The 22,042-nt window shown below is 40.9% G+C and overlaps 1 protein-coding gene across 1 annotated transcript in view; it reads right to left on the minus strand.

The window, feature by feature from the left end:
- TIAM2 (T-cell lymphoma invasion and metastasis 2) overlaps nucleotides 1–19,925 on the minus strand; it is a 92,182-nt gene extending 72,257 nt beyond the window's left edge. Inside the window, exons 1-5 of the mRNA XM_009877599.1 lie at nucleotides 19,814–19,925; nucleotides 17,548–18,750; nucleotides 11,327–11,762; nucleotides 5,459–5,631; nucleotides 3,938–4,162 (exon numbers count right to left, since the gene is read on the minus strand). Of these exons, the coding sequence (XP_009875901.1) occupies nucleotides 3,938–4,162; nucleotides 5,459–5,631; nucleotides 11,327–11,762; nucleotides 17,548–18,744 (2,031 nt within the window). The 5' untranslated portion in view covers nucleotides 18,745–18,750; nucleotides 19,814–19,925. The remainder of the gene's footprint in view (nucleotides 1–3,937; nucleotides 4,163–5,458; nucleotides 5,632–11,326; nucleotides 11,763–17,547; nucleotides 18,751–19,813) is intronic.
- Nucleotides 19,926–22,042: the final 2,117 nt, after the last annotated feature.

Below are 22,042 nucleotides of genomic sequence, written 5' to 3' on the forward strand. Positions count from 1 at the left end.
GGAAGGGAAGGGAAGGGAAGGGAAGGGAAGGGAAGGGAAGGGAAGGGAAGGGAAGGGAAGGGAAGGGACTAATGGATTTAAGGACTACATGGGGTAAACAACTCACACCTTACTAATCTCCTTATTTTCTTATGGCTACAGATAAACTACTTTTAGTTGGAGGATACATATGAAAACCTCCATAAAAAATATTTCCAAGCATGTGCCTGTTCTTCTCATTAATGCCTCATCATTTGAGTGTCTTCAAGTAAACACCTACATTCATAACCCATCTGATAAATTAGTTAAGGATCATTTGCACAGAAATAACAAATCACATCAGAAACCTCTGAATAGCATGAAAAACATAATTATAATATATTAAAATCTGAAGATAGAAATGCAGAATGCTTTCAAGCGACTATTATTCATATTATTGTTCTAAAGTGAGACAGCAGAATAGACTTAAGTATTAAGCACATAAAAAGGTACATCCAGCACTGAGGTGTCCTCTGCGAGGTAGATTTTCCATCCAACCAGTTCTACAGTCACAGACAGATGCACTTTCGACTTAATGTGCAATATTTTGTTAAGAGCTCTGAATAAATCCTAATAATCCCTTCCACTAACCACAGTAGCAGCTAGGGCTCCCTGTTCACAGCAAACATGGTGACATTTCTCTAGCAGGTTAAACAGCTAGGAAAGCTAAAAATTTTAAAAGACAGGCTTTGAAATTCATCTTGGCAACACGAGATTTTCAAACTTGCTACCTTTCACCTTAATTCTCTTCACTTTAGGGAAGAAGTTACAGCCTCAGGGAATACCACCACCCACAACATATTTATTTCATATAATAATATAAACAGATGTGGCTGTAGGTTTTACGTGCAGACTTCAGACTTCCAGCCATTCCACTGGGACGGGCTGCTCTACGGATGCTACTCTCGCAGATGCTTCATTGATCTCTTCCAAACTGCCCAACGATGCCAACATCTATGTGAAGATCTGCCATTTTCTCTTAAACAGTTACTAAGTCGATTATTATTACTATACTACAAGTAAATCCATCTGAGAGAGAGAACCCCTGATCTGGGCTGCGAGTCTGAAGACATTTCTCAACCAGTTCAATAGCATCAAGTCTCTAAAATGATCATTTCTCTAAAACCCAAACATTTTCCTCATCATTTTTTGTTTGCTCTTCTGTTTAGCACTAGCTTTATCAATTGCTAGCCTGCAAATCCACCAGGTTTAAAAGACAATATCAGATGAGCTTCTCCAGTTCATTTGCTAGACACAAAAAAGAAACATATATGTATTTTAGAAGTCCAGGTTTCCTTACTGCAACTACCTTTCAGGTAAGTGTGCAACAAGGAGAGGTTTTGCTTGTTTGTAAAGTCCTGAAAACTACATTAAGTCTTTAGCAGAGAAGCACTGGGTTTAAATCAATACAGATGTGAAAGAAAATAGAAAGTTGAGTTTGAGTAGTTGCTTTTCAGAGTAAGAAAAAGGAGAAAGAACAGAGAAATCACAGCTTCCAAGATAATTCCCCAGTGGAAATAAATTAAGACTGTGCCTCATCTTTCTACATAAAAAACCACCGTGGTCGTTCTGAAGTCAATCACACTATTTCCACTCGTTTCCCAAAATACATCACCAGTTAAGTTTTCCAACACAGGATATAGGACATGTTTATAAACTAGAGTATTGGCAATACAACATACTTCAGCATGGAAGAATCATAACTGCCACATGATTGAAAACACCACCAAATTAACACAAAGCCAAACTCAGCATTTATATTCTGCTCAAAGTGGGCACAACCCAATTAAACAACCACGGTTACTGAACTGAGCTACCTACACACAAACTACCCCCTCAGGAATGATGTTTTTTTTCAAAATTGTTAGCTTACTAAGTATATTAATAATTCTCAGTTACTAATTACACCAAGGTCATTTTTTTTCCTTTGCAAAAGCCAATCTCTGAGACATCAAATCAAAAAACCAGTTATCTATTGACTTTTCTCTGAAGTGACTTTGCCAACAAACCTTCAGCAATTGTAAGGAGAGATTTTATAAGAGATCAAGGTTAGACAAAAGGTTCATTATAAATTTGTTGTTTGCTAACAATGTTTGCATATGATCCATCTCCCTCTTTGTCTCATTGGTTTGCTTTCAGTCAATATTTTGAGACATTCCTAGAGAGAAGATTAACAGGAATAAATCTTCTGCAGCCCTAGTGATGGATTTCAGCTCTAGCAGAACACAGCCAACTTCTTCCAGGGACTGAGCTGGAAACCAATGGCAGTTGTTCAAGGACAGAACATCTAATCAGCAGATATTAAGGGAGTATCATTAATACTCTTCAGCTGACTCTATACAAACTACTAGCATCAATATCTAATGGGGGAAGGGGTAAATTAAGTTAATATACATAAGGATTTTTCCTCAGTGCATCATATGCTACACGCATTAGATATCCCTAGAAATTTGTATATTCTTCTAGGTCTCAAAATCAACTGCAAAGAAAGGATGCCTAACGTTTTTCTTCCTTCATTTACCTCACTAGGCTCTGCACCACGAAATAAAGTGACCTGGAAATAAATTCTGAACATCTGAGCACTCGAAGGGGCTTATGAACATCTGCACCACAAAGAACGGTTTCTCAAATACCAGTCAACAAATTCAAATTATTAGATGTCTTCTATAAATGGCCTAATAAAATAAAAGATACAAGCAACCTCAGTCCACAGACCTATTAGGCTAAACTACCTGATGAGTTTAGTACATGAGAGGCCCTGGGTAGCAAGGTCTTTGTCTGAACACTAAGCTTGTCTAATTAAAGCATCTTTTGGCAGTTGCTGCCTGTAAAACTTGTGAATGTGGGCAAGACATCAACACCTCAAGATATACTTCCATAAGGTATTACTGCAGCAGTTCCTGGTTCATGATCGGTAAGTGAGACCGCAGTAAGGCAATAAGGTGACTATTTTCACTGATAAACAGTTCTAGCTACTCATCAATCTACCCTGACATTTTGTCTGAGGCATAGCTTGGCTAAAATCCCAAAGTACACACACACCATGAAGACAAAATTTTGCGTTGGTTGTTCCAGTTTTTGTTTTAAAAACAAATCTTAGTGGTGAATCTTCCTCAGCACTAAGCTACTGCTTCCTACCACCATTTTATGAGAACAACACATCAGGTGTTCAAAAGCCATACTCAGGAGGCAACTGATGACTCAGCTCACTTGTTGCTGCAGCAAAACAAAATTAGCCTAGACACAAGCTTGGATGCAAACATTTTCTCTGCTCCAGCCATGGGCAAAGATCTTGCCTTTAGTACATTAGCTCTCCCAAGATAAGCAGCGACGGGCCTCAGCCTATACTGAGAAAAAAAAATCCCATCACACACCTAGAGACTGTTACAAGAAGTGCTGGTAGTGACAAAGCATCTCTTTTCTCTTTGAATTGATACTGGTATAATGCTCCAGCGGCTGTCAGTGGTACTCATGGCAGTGCTTTTCTACTTAGGATGGAAAACTCCAGTCTCAAGTTCTTGTTCTGATTTAGACTCCTGCGGTGCTTTTTAAGAAGCCTAGTAGATCCTGGCTAGTAATGGATAATTAAATTATTCACAGAATGTGTCATATACTCTGTGGTATGCCATGTAACAGCTAAATAATACTAATAGCTAAGTATATCATAAAAGTGAAAATTAACGACATTTTTCCAGAAGAGAAAAGAAATAACTCATAAAACAGAGCAGTCTGATCCTCAGCTTTGAGAAGCCTACCTCCCGTGCTGCTCTGGATTGCTGTAGAAACCTGGCAATAATTACAACCACCATGCCAACTATCCCCAAGACAATCACTCTCAGGCCTAGTGAGCACAAACAGTCAGAGCCCAAAGCAATAAATAATGACAAATACTCTCCCATAAAAATATTGCTTCCAGTACCTGATTCTCTATGGCCTTCCTGTTTTTTGGATCACTAACAATTGAGAGCTGCAACTCTGCCATCTTTTTCATCTTGCCATCCATGTCAATCTTCTGGAAGAGACTCTTGGTTTGATTTTTTAGCAGCCTAACCGTGTCCTCTTTCCCAAGCTTCTTAGCAAAGAGGGAAGCACAGGCTGAATGTATGGCAGTAACCCAGTTTTCCAGATCCGTTTGGCTTGTAGCCTGTGAAACAAGTCAAGAGCACAACATTATGAGCAGACAAGATAAGAAATAAAAACATCAGCAGCTCTAGGATATGAAGTGCTTGACAGGTTCACAGTGATCTTAGAATGAGAGAAATAGGACAAGGAACGATGGGTATAAGCTAGAACATAGGAAGTTCCGCCTCAACACGAAGAGAAACTTCCTTACTGTGAGGGTGACAGAGCACTGGCACAGGCTGCCCAGGGAGGTTGTGGAGTCTCCTTCTCTGGAGACATTCAAAGCCCGCCTGGACACATTCCTGTGTGACCTACTGTAGGTGATCCTGCTCTGGCAGGAGGGCTGGACTAGATGACCTCTTGAGATCCCTTCCAATCCCTAATATTCTGTGATTCTATGATTCTATGTAATAAGGTTTTTTCTTCAAAACTGTGCAAATAAAGGAGTTTTTCCTGCACTCCATGATTACTTGCCTCCAACCTTCAGCTTCTGCTTCTTAGATCTGCAAGATCTGAGAGCCCAGGAGCACAACAGAGCCTCAGGAGCTGTGGGAAAAATGTGACTTGCGTCCTTCAACCCTTCAATTAATTAAGGTAAAATCTATCAGGTTTCAAAGTTACTTCTTCCAGAGGTAACACAGCAACAGAAAAGATTTTACATGTAAGATCTGAGGAGAAGTGTTTACTTAATTAAAAAATGCCAAGTTAGTGGAGAGAGGACACCAAGATGAAGAGAATACATCCGCACAAAATGTCTCTGAAGATATTTACAAGTGTGCCCATTAATCAAGATATGTCTATGCAGGCAGTTCTACATAATACTGTTCTTTATTAACATTTCCAGTGGTGCAGTTAAGAAGCCAAGATCTTTAGCTTATTTATAGCTTTCTTTTTTGAACATTTTGCCCAAGCAAAGTCTTTCTGAGGCTAGCAGATTCAAGGCTGAGCACACTGTTCTGTAAGGGTGAAATGCTAATAGGTGTGAAAAAAATTGATAATAAAGCTGCTTTTCTAGATGCTCGTAACAACTAGGTACCAGAAACATCTTACACATTTGTAATCTTTGTTCTTTTTACTTCTGAACCATAACTGAATGAGTCAATTGCTGTAATATCACACACCTGAAGTCATATCATACACTTAAATCAATATTCTAATAGTACAATGTAATAATGTGATTACGCTATTATTTTTAGGTCAAAGGCACAAGCACCATATGTGTGTGCATGTATATATACAATCATGTATATTCATGTGCATACTCACAAACACATCCTAAAATGCAAACAACCACAAATTTACATATGCATACTGTTACCTGAAATAGGTAGACATCTCCAAAAGAATTGCTGAGACAGAACACATTTTCTTTCTTGGGATGTTCTGGAACAGACTGAACTATACTGTCTTCTGCAAACAGGGCATATCGAGGCAAACTGTTTTGCTCCATCGAGTTTCTTCCATAGGTCTCATAAAACAGCAGAGTACAACCTTTACAGTTCAGAGAGAGAAAAAAACATAAGGAGAACGTAAGTTCTGGATCTCCAATTTTAGTTCTCCTATATTCACACTTTTGTGAATTAAGACACCCTTCAGTGCCAGAGAACTGCTTCTCTTTTGAAACAGAGAAAAAAGGAAGGTCTTCTAAACCGGAAAACAGGCAAAGCTAATAACGAATTTGCAAATACAATGTTGGAACAGAAATCTAATAGGGATACAATAAATGTCCATGGACTTAAAAAACACAACAGGAAACCTCAATATGGAAGTGTTTAAAGTCAGGCTGGGGTTTGAGTAATCTAACCTAGTGAAAGCCGCCCCTGCCCACAGCACAGAGACTGGACTAGAGGTCTTTAAAAAGTCCCTTCCAATCCAAACCATTCTGTGATTCTGTGAATAAACTCAGCCTATTAAAATGTTAAACCATCTAGACGAGATTAATTCCTGCTTACTTAAACAAGTTTCTGTGGTTTTTTATTAAATTGAACTGAATCTCTCCTAACTGCAACCTAAGAAATTTTGTATTTGTTGAAAAGATTTGCAGAAACTTTTGTCTTCAAACAACACAGCGGATAAGCCTCTCAAATTTAAACTGGCTTTCCTTGAATCTACCTGCAAACTGGACACTAAGACAATTCTGAATAATCTAAAAAAAGTTTAAAGGCCCTGAGTTTGAGCATGTTCAGTCTTGTAGATAATGCATCATCTAAAGTACAAAACTTCAATCCAGAAAACAAACTTCATCCTTGACGATGACAAGTCTGAGCATAACACGAGGAATTATTTCTGGAGGACAGCAGAGACTCGATCTCACTCCCCAGCAGTTACGACTACATCATCATGCTGCCCTTGGCAGTAAAGCTGGATCAAGAAGGGCCTGACCCCTCCATTCCCGCCAGCCTTTCGTTCCTGCCCTACATTACAATCCACTTTGAGATTCACCAATTTGCCTGTTCAAGCATTCACACAGTCTGAACTGCCTTATCCAAATACTGTAGTCAGAAACTAGAGTTCTCAAGAATTTCTTATACTAGCTGTGCATTCAAAGAAAAAAAGTAAATAAACCTCACCTTCATCCCTGGGAAATGGCAGTTAATTAACCGAGGGTTTGGTGCCTTTTTAAATTATTATTATTTAAAATTAATTTTTAAATATTTTTTTATTTGGAAGGTAAATTAACACTGCATTATGGTTGAACAATTAATGTAGAAGAACTAAGATACAGAAATACATTTTGAAAATTGAGGATTATCTAAGAAGTTAAAAAAATCTGAGGCTGACGGTGGATTCTCCAGCAAGGCAAACCTTCTCCAAAAGACATGCTCGGATTCATTCAGGAATTATTTTAGAGAAGGCCTATGGCTGCAGTACATAGCAAATCAAACTGAATGACCATAGTGGTCCCTTAGGGCCTAGTAATCTATGAATATATTACTGCTGTAAGTCCTAGACATATTTAGTAGAGGACTTGAAATTTAGCCAATACAAGGATAGAGTTTGCTAGAGCTACAGTATTGTCATCCTTCCAGCCTGCATGTTGTTGTCGTTTTTCCTTCAAATCAAAGGGGCACCACAACGTAAGTGGCACCAAAACTGAGATTTGGGGTTGACTTGCTGATTTTCAGGCTATTCATGTTCCTCTGTGTGACACACTGTGTGCACATATGCATATGCAAATATGCTTAGGAAGTGCAGATCTTCAAAACAGAAATGTTTCCTCTACGAACATTTTTAAGATAGAAAAAAATTGGTTTCAAATTTTTTTTAGTAATTCTCTAAGATTTACACTTAACACTGTATTAAAAATCCAGGACACATCATCCAAGGTCACGTAAATTCAAGGGAAGCTTCCTCAAAGGTCAAATCTGAAATCAGAACCAAAATCAAGGTGGTTCAGATTCTTCTGCCTGTTAAAGGAGAAAGCTGGACTAGTAGAGTTTTTGGGACACATTTGCTGTGGAAAGTAATGAAGTGGAATACACTCAACCTCATACAGTCCAAATCCGAAGTGTATGAAGTGAGATCCATCACATGAATTTCATCCCATTCTCCATTGCCAATGAATGTAAAACAGCTAGAGGAAAAAGGAAAATGTATATGAGAGGTTACTGACCAAATAATCTGATGACTGAAAAGTTCTCAAAGGAAGGAATCAAATAAATAGAAATGCCTCTATACAACTTAAGTGCACCTTTTCCTAATATTGTCCAGAATGTCTGGCAGAATATTTAGGGTAACAGCAAATCCTATAGAGTTGGCCCTATCCTTTGCCCTTAAGCAGCCCTCACTTGATCTTATTTATGACAGAGAAACATTTGGAGATCTCTGCAGTTTGTTACACTCTGCATATCAGGTATGGCATTTCTGTCATCATTTCAACATAACAGGGCAAACTAAGCCAGCCTCCTCTTGTATTCAGCAGCAAGACTATACAACCACTTCTGCACCTTTGGAAAGTGCAAATTAATGTCTATTTTAAACTCCCATATTTCCCCTATGTATTAACAAAAAGGTAACTAAGTAAAGGCACACTGGTTTTTATCCTGAAAGCTTATATGGACATAAATAAAACATTTTAAAGGGCATGCATGTGTGCTCAGGTCTATGGCACCCCAGGTATATCTTCGGGTCAAGTCAAGTGACCCCTGGAAGCAGCTAGTTTCATAAAGTCCAACAGACCCACTGGAACTGATTATCATCCAAATATTTTAATCAAAACTTGAATGAACGGGTAGAGCAATGCGAAAGCAGTTTCCCTCATTAAAATAAACTGATTAGACAGGACAGATGGAAAAGAGCGTTCCTCTTATTAAAGGGTTACTATTCAAGCTCAGGTCTTGATGGCCCTGAAAGTAGGGCAGAGGCCTCAGGACATGTATATTTTGAAGTCTGGCAGGTAACCAGATGGTCATAAGCTTTCTGTATATTTATAATTAAACACATCTCAACAGAGTGCAAAGAAACACGCTGGTCTCCATTTGCATATGTGGCTATTTTAAGTCATATTTTAAAATATCTTGGCTATTTAAACTTTAAGAACAAATTAAATACAGATTTACTCAAAACCTTGTATAAGGAGAAGCAAAGCAAGCACCTTGATCTTGATACAGCATGTTATGAAAACAGAACTACGCCTTGATATCCAGACAGGCAAGTTTATTTTGGCACCAGACTTCTCCAAAGGACAATAAAGGTACAATATCAAGGAAATGAGGAATGTATATTTAAAGCAGCTAACAAAGAGGAAAAGATTCTGTACCATGAATGCAGCCATATCACCAATCCAAAGTAAAACGCATTGTATTGAATACTACTTATAATGTTAGAAATTAATAAAGCTTTTTACAAAAAAAATGATTCTTTTTTTATACTAGGGAAATTCAGGTAGTAAGAATGGACGTAACTTGTTCAAGGTCACAATATGCCAATTTTATAGCAAAGAACAGAACACGAAGCATCTAAATTCTTTCCCAGAAATGCACAAACCACTAGCATATAATGTACTTCAGTTTAGAGTTTTGATAGGATTGTTTACAAACTACTTGAATTTTAGAAGAGGCAGATCAAACTCATATTCATACTCCATAATGCAGGCACATACAGTAAGAAGGTGGAACTCAAATATTGTTTTTCTCTTTGTATACTCTTTTTGTAAGCATGAATCATGCGCTATCTGATGATCAGGGTAAGTGATTTAAACTGTTAAGACTGCCTACATTTTGATCCTTTGATAATAGGCCTCTAAATTATTAGGCAAAATTGCTACATTCTTGTGAGTTTCCTTCTTCTAATTCAGCACTATCAAGGAGAACATTCCCAGCACTTGCTGTTTGCTGTTCATTTTTCTCCAGGTCTACACCCATACAGAATTTTGAAAAGGGCAACCTGTGGGAAAGTTGTTATTTGCTCTCCTCCAGTTCCCGAAATGCTAGGAAATTATTAAGTTTGATCATTTCCTTACTCATTAACTTAGCATTATATTTACTGAAAGGCAAATCCTTTGGATACAATTCAAAATGGAAAAAAAAAGAAAAAAAAAGAGCCTATGAACTCACTCTTTAAATTCCTTTTCCTCTCCACAATAGATGTTATTTTCCTTCTCACACTTTGTGACACCCATGCACTTCTTGCGGCACACCCACCCGCTCCATTACTCTTATTACCATGGGTGCAGCACTGAGCGCAGCAATCAGACCGCAATCGGACCACAGCCCACCAGCAGCAGCCCCTTCTCAGTGCACTGTCTACCACGGGGCTGTTCCACAGCTGGGGGACATAAGAAGGTGGGCATGCCAAAAGCCAGGAAGGGTTGGTATTGCAGGGAGCGGGAAAGGTGAAAGACCATCCAGGGAAAGGAGGGAGTCCTTGGAGTCCTAGTGGACAGTAAGTTGTCCATGGGACAGCAATGTGCCCTTGTGGCCAAGAGGGCCAATGGGATCCTGGGGTGCACTAAGAAAAGTGTGTCCAACAGGTCTAGGGAGGTTCTCCTCCCTCTCTACTCTGCCCTGGTGAGACTACACCTGGAATAGTGTCCAGTTTTGGGCTCCCCAATTCAAGAGAAACAGGGACCTACTGGAGAGAGTCCAATAAAGAGCTACAAGGATGACTAAGGGACTTGAACATCTCTCCTATGAAAAGAGACTGAGAGAACTGGGACTGTTTAGCCTTGAAAGGAGACGGCTGAGAGGGGATCTCATTAATGCATATAAACATCTGAGGGGTGGGTGTCAAGAGGAATGAAACAATCTCTTTTCAGTGGTGCTCAGCATTGGAACTAGTAATAATGGGTTTAAGTTAGAAGATAGGAAGTTCCACCTCAACATGAAGAGAAACTTCTGTACTGTGAGAGTGATAGAGCACTGGCACAGGATGCCCAGAGAGGTTGTGGAGTCTCCTTCTCTGGACACTTTCAAAACCCACCTGGACACGTTCCTGTGTGGCTGCCCTAGGGGATCCTGGTGTAGCAGGGGGTTGGACTAGATGATCTCTAGAGGACCCTTCCAACTCCAAACATTCTATGATTCTATGACTGGCGAGCCCTGGGAGTGGTCCCTGGCAGTTTGGCCTCAGACACTGCAGGGCTTCCTTTGCTTCAGCCTCTGGCCTTACTCACATGCTTTTCTATGTAAACCTTCTAGCACAGGATGTTCACCTCTTTGTCATGTTGCCTCCTGAAGCGCTAGAAATGAACTGAAGATTTTTACGTTAACTTACTTCAACTTTAAGTAAAACTCATAGTAAGCCCAAGGAACTGGGTGCCTGCAACAGGGAGTTGGGCACCATGGACTTCTGATCCTTAAATTTTGACGTCCCCACGAGACAGAGGTGTAAATTCTGTATTTCTGTTAGTTTTTGTTCAGTTTAGTCTTTGACCTCCAAACATCTAAAAGCATCTTCTAAACCCCCAATTCCACGTGAGTACAGAAACTGGGAAATCAGGCAAAACAAATCTCACTACGGTATGAAATGAGAGGCTGCACGTGCAACACCAAAGACATGAGCACCACCTCGATTCATTGAGCTGCTTAGGCACATGCTCCACTTTGAGAATGTGGTAGACTGCAAGAAGTTAGCGATGAGTTTCTGCTATCTCTATACCTGCTAACAGAAATCAGCATGCATGAAAAGCTGCTGAGATACAATGGAACTGCTGCGGCCAAGCCAAAAGAACAGCACGGTGGTTTACCTTTGAGTGTGACCCAGTACTGCTTCCACTTCCGCCGTGTGACCAGCTCCAGCTTCTTCTCCTTCTGCAGGGTTACCAGGGGTTTGAAAAACAGCCACCCTGCCTTGCGCACCACTCCCTGCTCTTTCTCATACAACAAATCCAGCTGCTCTAAGGAACTGAGGGACTCGCCGCTGGAGTCCTCCGTTTCTGACGAGGTCTCAGTGTTCTCCAGGTTTGTCCTGCTCATCTCCAGCTCCCGCATGAAGTTTTCATAAATGTTCTGTCTCAGGGCATCACTGCTGACTGCGTTGGTGGACTCACTTCTCTGCGACAAGACGTGGCTGGAGCCAGGTGACCACAGCGAAGTAGAGAGCTGTGATGGTGCCAGCGTGTCTGTGGCAAAGCCATCCATTCTGCTGTCAAAATATTCACTCCCATCTTTACTCTTTGGCTCCTGTAGAAAAAAAGGAATTGGTCAGTGATCAGTCACCAGAGCTACAATGAAAAGACACACCTCATTTGGCATTTATTTTTAGCCATGACCAGTTCCTTCATCAAGGGCCACTTTTTTAACCATTATATCATAGGCTTTGCCTCAGCAGCCACTGACACCATCAGTGCTACCACTCATGGTTTTCTCAGCAGAACACCACTGAACTCTAATTATTAAGACTGTGAGCTTCGGTAACTCAGATGCTTGCGAGTAATCTCCAGATCCACTAGTAACTACTGGGGCTTTTACTGGCTGAAACCTGAGGGACTCCAAGAGACAATCACGTTATCCGGCTGAAACTCAGGCACCACCACTTACACAATTACACAGTGAGAATAGTGTCATACATATTTATTATTGCAGATTTTTCAATACTTTAGTGACGCTCCATTTGTGCAAGGCTGCTACATTTAGCTTTAGCACAGCTAGGCCGATTTTATCTCTACTTTCTATTTGTCATATAAACTGTGCTTAACCAACACAAAAAAGGTCAAAAGTTGAGAATATTTTAAGTTTGTTAGCATTGACCAACTGACAAAAATCTAATCTAATAGAAGATGTGATCTAAAAAAAGGAAGGCACACTTGCTGACTGGCACATGTCCAGTCTCCAGACTGCAGAGATGTGTATTTTCTGACTTGCTGGAAACCCCCAGGGAGCTTGACTATCTCACCAAGCACCGACGAGCCTTTCTCATAATTGCATTGTGCGACTTCATTCCTTGTACTGAGAGGACTGGCCAGTTTTATTTGAAGTACTCAGGGCTGATGGTATGACTTCAACTTTGCCTTGTGATATGGATGCTAACATTCTTGCCCATTTCTTGCCACTGCTTGTCGGTGTGGGACCTTGCTGGTAGAACAGGCCTCTTCTTTCTTAAGGTTTTCCCAGTAATGTGCTGACTGTTCCCAGTCCTCTCAGGCCCCAGTGACAGGCAGGGATTTTCATACAATCCAAGACAGAGCTCCTTGGTCTAACTTCACTGTCGAGAACCACATCAGCTATCTTAAGAAGCCATTTACTGTCTTCCCAACTCAAGCATTGCTGATGCTATTTAAAATCAACCAAAACTTAGGAACATAACACAAAAAACCTGCTGCCTTTCACAGTAGAAGCATGAGGGGAGAGATCAGAAGAGATGGCTACAAACAATTCAAGAAGTAAAGCTATTACCCTCAGTAATAACAAAGCTATTATACTTTCAAGTTTAGACTGCCTCTCTGAAAGCATTTATTTGCTCATAAGCTTCTGTACATGAATAAAGGAAATAAACCTCAGTCTCCTGCAAGCTGCTGTCACCAGCAGCTTTGAAAGCAACGACTTCTTTTGTTCCTTTGCTTCCTACTTGATGTTCTTCAAAAAGGCAGCGGAAAAGCTGTGCCGTGTTTTGATAGCATCAGGACCTCCAGCACACAGCCAAGAGCAACAGTGGGACTGTACCCCCTCCCAAGCCATTTCTCAAGCAGCAGGACACTGCTGGTTATGGCCTCACAAAAGTCACCTTGAACTGAAACCCGGGTTCTCTTACAGTACATGGAAGTTCAAGTCTGGCTTTTCAGTTCACTGTGTCTGGCGACAAGGATACAATTCTCCTGGTAACAGAGCACCTTGCTCAAATCTCACTACAGGGTGTTAATCAGTGTTCTCTGAGACTAACTCCCTAAACTTCAAGTTTTGCTTATTATACAGTAAAGGGAGGGAAACTGGAGGGGTAGGGGGGAAGGAATTGTGCAACCGTGGTGGCCATTTGCAGTTCAGTGAGAAACTGGAAGCTTTCTCCACCCTTTTTTTAATTACTCTCATTGTACACATGTGCCAGAATTCTATATTTTAATTGTCTGACTATTCTCCAGAAAGTGTCAGTGTCCTCTAGAAAACATTAACAGACAGTTTATTAAGAATATATGTATCTCTTTCAGTCCCAAAGCACTAGTAAGAAAACAACACAGTATACATACATAAGAAGGCATCTGCTGCGAGAGGCCACTACTGGAACAACCAGCATTACTGAAAAGGGTGGGAGATACTACCCATCCACGAACACCCATTAACCACATCCTATGTTTTCTCCACGCACACAGCAAGTGTAGAAATGAGGAAGTACCAGAGTAGAAAAAATGGGCACAGGATCTGAAATGAATATACACACTTCACCATGACAACATCACTTGTATTTTACTATTTTTAAATAACAGAACTGGCAGTGTCACACAGTCTCTGCTGGTCCTCAAGAAGCTGCCACTGTAGCAATACCTGGTCATCGCTGAAAAGATCTGACCCAAATTGCTGTTGGTGGTTGTTTCCCTGCCAGGCGACTTTCTGCTCGTTTTCTCTCTGTTGCACCTAGTGACGATAGAAAACTACCACTGTTTCTGCTGATCTCCTTGAACGCAGATCTCAATGTGTGTCTGAGATACACCCTGTGGAGTAGTTATAGCTAATGTAAAAGATAAAGTGGCTAACTAAGATACCAGTTAGACAAAGTGATGCATGTAATAATTAGCTGTAAAGAATAGTGCAGGAAACAATGCAGCCTGCTAAGTTCATTAGAACCCAAGCTAATACGAGTTTTCAAGCCAAATAAAGAGGTTGTCTCAAGGTATTTTTCTTTTAAATTCCCTTTATACCACACTTGAGGGCTTTGGTTTATTGTCAGGAAATTTCAGAAATGTCTCCTGTAAAGAAATTATTTACTTCACTGTAGGAGCTATCTGCCGCAGCTGTTTTTGGTTGCTGGGTTTTCATTTTACACAGTATTTGCTCATTTTCTCCATGTTATATGTTTTCACATTGACCTTATACCACCACCTTTAGCAGTATCTGACTGGGCAACAAGCCTTGCCTAAATTCTGTCCACAAGTCTCACACACACACCTTGTCACTCAAGAATACTATGTTGTGATACAGTACCTCCTCAATGCCATTTCAGCAAGGATTAAACTATGCCACACAGTAGAGTATCAGTGATGCACGAAACACATTAGGACACACTCGTGCAACAGAAGCTGGGCCATGGTACAGACTGACTGCAAGTCTTCACACAAGACCATTATTAGAAAGGCAAAAAAAGTTATGGGACATCAGATAAACTATCAGATCAAGTTAGACATAAGGAAACATCCAAGTCACACAACAAGGCACAGCCGAGGGCGCCTCTGAAATATCCCATATCCAAATTTGGTTATGGATGACTTAAAACAGGAGCAGAGGAAAAGGAAACAGACTTCCTATCTTAACTAACAGGACACCAAAGGGAGTCCACATAGCCCCAAAAATGCAGGCTGAGAAAAGATACCATTTCTCCCTTTAAATAAATTATAACAAACTAAACAATAGGGAAAAATGACTAATGTAGCACACAATATTGAAATTGGAGCAAATTGGCCACAAATGCATTTACTCTTCAAATTAGCAAGCATCAGAATAAGAGGGTTTAGAAAAAGTCTTTGAGATGAGGAAAAGTCCATCTGGTTTTACACTGCAATTTGATCACGGAGGGAATTAGACTCCACTACCTTCCTAGTGGCAAGGGACTGGCCTTAGTGTTCCAAGACTGTGCCTCCTGGTCCTGCGTCCCGGTGAAGTGAGAGGCTCAGCTGTTCTGCTTCCACTGAGGCAGCTAGAGGTACCTCCCCACCCAGCCAGCACCAGTGCTTAGGCCTGCTTGAAAACAGTTTTCACCTACGCTCAAACCCCAGTGACTCACAACCAGTTATTAGTAACGTACTGAGGAAGGGACACGTTGTTCAAAACAAAGCACAGAGGCTACAATTGCCATGAGGAACAGTCCTATGAACAGAGACTAACCATCTGACATAACCACGTATGGTACTTCTGCATTTTTAAGCCAAAGGATCCAGGGAGAGAGTAATCATTACTGAACTACAACAGAGTGGCCCCCAGAAGAGATGGTAGGTTTCTCAAAGCATGCAAGGCAGAAAGGAGCTGACCAAGTCTCACAAGGAGGCAAAATCATAAAGCATTTGCTACCCTTCTTGTCCTTCCTGTTGCTGGATATTTGTCTGATAAAAATCAGTGACTAACTATTTCCTATGCCTTTTTCTAAGAAATCACCATTTTTGGAGCTAGGGTTGATTTCCTCTGCCCAGAATCAGATTCAAGCTTGATGCAATCTCACCAGCCAAATTTCTTTGCTGTGTCTGAAGTCAGTTCACTGCACAGTGAATTCGAAACAGCTACGAATCATGCACCACAAATACCATTCTGAAAATGTCATAACTAAGTAATACATGGCAACGATCTGGGATGGAGAGATCATATGTAAAGTCTGGCTGTAAAATCCAGAACAGCTACAGATGTTGAAACCAGTGAAGAATCCTGCCACAAGGCACTGAGGCTCTTCACTGATTCCAGTTTCTCTGCCTTCTCTTTCACAGCCAAATAAGAAGGAGAAAAGATAGATTCTGATATAATACGTGAGCATCAACTCACAAAAGAAGCGACCCAAATAAACGACTTTCGTTTTCATCTTCCTAGTTCTGTATCCCTTACCTAGGATTTATGCTGGCAAACTTCACGCTGACCTCATTTCTGAGCCTAAGTGTCCACCAGGGTTTTACATTCCAATAACAGATGCCTCTTAAGCACAATACCCATCTGAATTTCTAACACAGGGGACAGCATTTGCTCTACTCACTGCATAAAAGTGTGTGTTATAATCTACTGCTTAGCTGCTGCCTATGTTTCAGAAGTAGTTGTTCCCTTCACTCTCCACTCACTTGTGAAGTGGCCAGAACCCCAATGTTGCTGAAAGGGAGCAGATCTTTCATTTAGGGAAGTACCGTTCCTGTATGAGAGATTTTTTAAAAAAGAAATCCACACCAAAACCTAAAACAGTCTCTGCCCTCCATAGCAGCTTGTGAAGTCATGTGCACAGTCCAAGCACAGTCAGTCAGGCTGATTCTGGGGCCTAAAACTAGAGACAAGAATTTCATTCCTGACCACAGGCATCCTAAATTCCTATTAAAGGGATTGGACTTATTGTTCTAAACAAACATCCTTTCCCTCCCGATAGCCCTCCTCCCATCTCCTTCTTCACACCACCATCTCCTGGTGAGCCAGATGGCAACTCAGGCTTTTCCATCTGGTGAACTAAGCTGACACGCAAGGAAGGAGGAGGGTGCCCCATGTAATGCCTCCAGAGGAGGTGGAGGCAGAACCAGCAGCTCTGCTTCATACTATGCAGTTGCTCACCTTGCTAGAGGCGGATGGACAGGGTAACCAAAATGAGTGGTGAAGCCAATAATACAACAAGGGAATACCTACAAAGATATTTATAACATCCTTCTTCTACTGCTCCTTCCACACTTCTAAGATAATGTATGCTGATTCATAGCATATATACGTATAAATATACATATTAAAAACATATAGGTTATGTTTTTATAGCTGAAATAAAGAGAAGGCTTAACAACTCCAAGTCACTTTTTAGGCAACACAATGATTTCAAAAACTAATTCACTGAGAGATGAGGCTGCAGAGACTGGAGTTAGCTAAGGAGGTGACAAAGTAGGAAGATAAAATTTGTGCACACAAGCGCATGTCTTTTTTTTGCTCTTTACATTTCAGGCTCCAAGAATGCAATACTTCTTAGAATTCCACAAGTTACTAAATGAGATCAGCAAGTAATTATCCTGTGAGAATGGCAAACACAATGCAATTGCTACATTTAGAAGAGGAACCTGCAAATCAAATTTCAGGCACTTAGGCTGGGGTTTGTACATACCTGCAGCTTCCTTTTCTTCCTCGAGAGACTTCCCGTCCAGTCACTGATTCGTCGCATTCGGTTTTTTAGCGTATCCTTCTTGGATGTATCCTCATCGAGGGGCTTGGACTTTCTGCATGGCAGCGTGTAGGATGAGTAATGTGCCGGACTTCCCTGCTCTACCCTGGAGGGAACATCAATGTCTGAGGCAAATGAGACACGGTTGCTTAGGCTACCATGAGTGTCAATGTACTCATCAGACAGCCTGATCCCTGGTGGAGAGGCAACTTCCAGATTTGTATCCTTATAGAGATCTCTGAGTGAGGAAAGAGATGAACTTTGGTTGAAGGACTTCTTGCTGTCACTTGCCGGGAAACTGGCATGAATGCTTGTATCTGGAGTGCTCCTGGTCAAATACGGACCATCCAGCTCATTGATATCCCCAGCATTTCCCCAGAGAGAGTCATACCATGAAGACTCGGAGCTGAGGGAGCTTCCTTTGCTAGATCGAAGCCTTGAATCAGTAGGTGACAGACGATGGCTCGAAGAACAGTCTGTGCTGGAGTTCCTCCTGACGTCAAGCAGGTTATTCGGCTTCGATTCCAAGGCAGGGGAATACCTCAGCAACTGGACTGGTCCACTGGACTCCTCGGTTAGCACCTTGCTGTTACTGCTGTTGTGGAACTCAACCCTCAAACAACCATCTAGCTTCCCCAGCGTCTTTATGAGAACTTTTGGGCTCCTCCTGTCCTCTGATGGGGAGGTTGGTGCAAGACTCTCATTCTTTCCATAGCAATTTAAAATGTGTCCATTGCATTCTCGAGAGGCCGCGTGATTACTTCCAGCTTGAAGGCCAATATAGTGGAAACCATTCTCAGGTAAGAACACGGCATTACTTCCTTGGCAGCAGTCTATTGAGGCATTTGTCCTGTGTTTGGCATGGACGTTGCTTTTGGTGACCTTCACCACAGTGTCACCGAGCCTAGATGAATAAGGCTGACTACTTTTGAAGTGAGAAAGGCAGCTTCTGGCAAGGGACCTTGATTTGTAGTTTGAGCCACTACTTGTATGTCCCCATCCATGCACAGAGCAAGACTTTTCATCTTTAGCATGAATGCTGCGAATTTTCAGAGAGCAAGGCTTCTGCTTGGCACCAGCTGTAGCAGCAGCATGATTTTTTGATCCCTGAAGACTGTATTGGCTTTCTGAATTCCCCATTTTTCACTAAATTAAGAAGAGATTCATTAGAAACAATGGCTAGAAGACAGAGCAAAAAGCAACAGACCATTCTTACCCTCTACACAGGAAAGTGCCTTTTAAAAAAAACTTACATGAAACAATTGTTTTAAAAAAAAGCCATTACACAGCCATTTACAACATTAAATTCATAACCAAACTTATTTTAGGGGCAGGCTAGGAAAGCCTATTCTCTGTGTGGTTCATTACCTCCCTACTATAAAGCTGGAATCTAACTCCATTGAAATCATGTCAACACCTTTCTCCACCCACACCCTTGGCAACATCCTTTTCTTATAACTTACAAAATCTCTGGCTCCCAAGAACAATGGCATAATGAAAGGGAGACAGTAAGATAATCATAACTTAGATGTAAAGCAAAGCGTACTTTCAGATAAATCCTTTCTGCCAGGAGACAAGCTCACTACAGTTTCAGCTTGACTGGTTTCTGTGCAACCAAGTGTTGCCTCTATAAACTGTTCAGCAAACTTTGTGTTTAAATGGAGTCAATCCAGGAGAAATGGAAAAAAACCCATACCAAAAAAAAACAAACAAAAAAACCCCAGTTAGCAAATAGCCTCGTCTTCCATTACAGCACAAAACTGCAGTACGTTCATTCAGCATGGTGCAGTTTCATAGTTCACTTATTAAAATGCTCTTCAGCTTTTTACTGAATTCACAGTGAACAGCACACAGCGGAGCAGGCAAATTGCTCCACTGAGACAACTGAAGATTTTGGAAATACATAAAGTGTACCCCAAAGTAAAACAGATCGATCTGTTCTTTTTGTTACTTGGAGTGAATCTCCACTATTTGCAATTTACAGAAACAACATCAAAGTGCTTTTTTCATTGGCACTATGCTTCTTTGCACGTTGGATCTCAGACTATCACTCTTAGGAGAATAAACTGTAGCCTCATTAAAATTTTGGCAAAATAAGCCATTGTGAAAACACAGTCTTAAGTTTTAGAGTTTGCATATGTTTTAACATCCCTACTCCTAGCCCTTACCACTTTTAGACAAAAAGAATAGTATAAAACAAAGAGCAAACCTGTAGGATCACTCAAACACAGGCACGGTCAACAGTGAGCACGCTCTGCATTGTCTTTGTGGCCAGATGCTATACTTGCCAAAATCAGGATGGAGTTGCACACAGCCTTCCTAGAAAACACCAAAACAAGAAAAAAAAAAGGCTTGAAAATCAGACAGAAGTTACAAATGAGAAGAAAGGCCTGATTAAAGGGATTCCTGGACTTCATACTTTTTTATAAACAACCAACATTGAATTAACAAAATTAAGTGACTGTTTGGGAACTTTATTTTCTAATTTTATCCTTCTCCCCTCTCACTGACAAGTTAGGGCAAACTTCGAGCCCCTTCCAGTTTTCTGTTTGGAAGACCAATTACAGATGGCAGGACTGCACAGTGATCCTTACGATGTGGACCAAACTGATCAGAGCAATGTCCTGCAGCATCTGTTTATTCTTCCCCATGCCTGGATTCCAACTACGACACTTGCAGTGAAAGGCCACCATGCAATTCAGTCCACTGACCACCCAGCAACCTTCCCCTTTAGGTTTGTTCTGATTTTAAATTAATCTGCCAGTAAAACAAGAAAAAGTCAGCACCAAGTACTGCGCATGCCCAAAGGCAATCAGACCCAAGCTCTTCCTTACCATCTGAACATATTGGCTTTTCACTGGGCACAGAAAGGAAACAACTCAGAACACAAGAACAGAAACAGAACATACCAGTAGTTCAGGGATTGAAACATTCAGAAGAAAAGAAGCTCTACAAAATCTTAGGCTCAGTTTTGGAACGTCCATTTTAGCTAGAAACCATTTCTTAATACACTGCTCCCAAAATAATATTCATTTCTGCAGAAATTCAGTAGCTATGGTTCATAATTTTCAACTGAATAACTAATTATGTGATTAGAACATGCAGAGTTTTGTTCTTCTGGACACAGTTTGTGTGTATTTATTGTACAACAACCTTGAAGATATTTAAAGGAATTTGCCGGTAATATAGACATTTTGCTAGCATTACCAAAATCTAAGGTAAAGGTTGCAAACTAAAAGCAATCTCAAGAGCAAAGCTACAAAAACACAAGCAAATAAATGACTTAGAAATGTCCTTTTGGGTCATGCTAGAGATGCTACAGACCTATAAACACAAAAATATTTGATAAACAGATAAGCCACAGAAATTTCATCTTACACTCCAAAATCGTAATTAAAATATTTGTTTAACTTGCTTATTCTCTCTAACAATGTGGAAGGCTGCTACTTAGGACACTTCTTTGCAGGTTTGATTTGCGTATGCTACTAAGTGCAACCATTTATGTAAACAGCTTTAAAAATGTCATATGCCACACAGATTGAATGAAAGACTTTCAATTCAAGGTAAACAGAAAGCAACACACAAACTTCCTAAGCTTCAAGCTGCTGAACAAATTGCAAACCCCCAGCAAAACTGCCATCCTCGATCCAGGAGGCACAGACCACAAATAAGCACGGAGTTTACACTCAGAATTCTTCATCTGGGAGCAGAAAGTACATTCAACAAGGGGGCTTTGGAGTGCTTATATCTATTCATAAGGGAACACTGAACACAATTTGTCTAAAGAAAGAGGCAAAAAGACCATCTGGTCTCCATAGTGATTGTGCAATGGTTAGGTAATCCTTTTAACAGAGTGGGTAGCAAGCAAGTTGCTTTCATGAACCTCCGAAGATAGACATTCAATTCGTCAAGGCTTGAGCTGCTGCTACGGGATCCATTGCACACATCTGATCCAATACACTGGTCACATAATGGGTGAACAAATAAATTTAACTCGAGGTACAATGTCTACAAAACAGTGTCTCAGTCTGCGTAGGAATCAGTCAGCAGTACAACAAAACAGTCAATAAATCCCACAGAAATAGCCCTGAGGGATTTTTTCCCAGCATCCTGGCCATCCAGAAAGCAATGGTAAGCTAAACATTCGCCCACACTGCGGTGACCAACCAGAGCATCTGCGAGGCTGCACAAAGACCATCGCCCTGAAAATCAGCTGTGATGCCTTTCTCTTGCCTCGCACTTCTGTGGAGCGATTTTCTTTCTGTGAATTACAATGGGAGTGTGGAGGGGGAAGCTGAGCAAGTCTCCTTGTGCCCAAAAGTAGCATGACACTGAGGTGGAGAGAGGGTCCTGGATAAACTCTGGCTATGCTCGCTCCAAACACTCACATCTTTTACACTATTTGAATTGTGGAAGCACTGGAAATTACAGTGCCGGG

Source organism: Apaloderma vittatum, unplaced genomic scaffold (assembly GCF_000703405.1).
Source record: "Apaloderma vittatum isolate BGI_N311 unplaced genomic scaffold, ASM70340v1 scaffold8101, whole genome shotgun sequence".
Lineage (NCBI taxonomy): Eukaryota > Metazoa > Chordata > Aves > Trogoniformes > Trogonidae > Apaloderma > Apaloderma vittatum.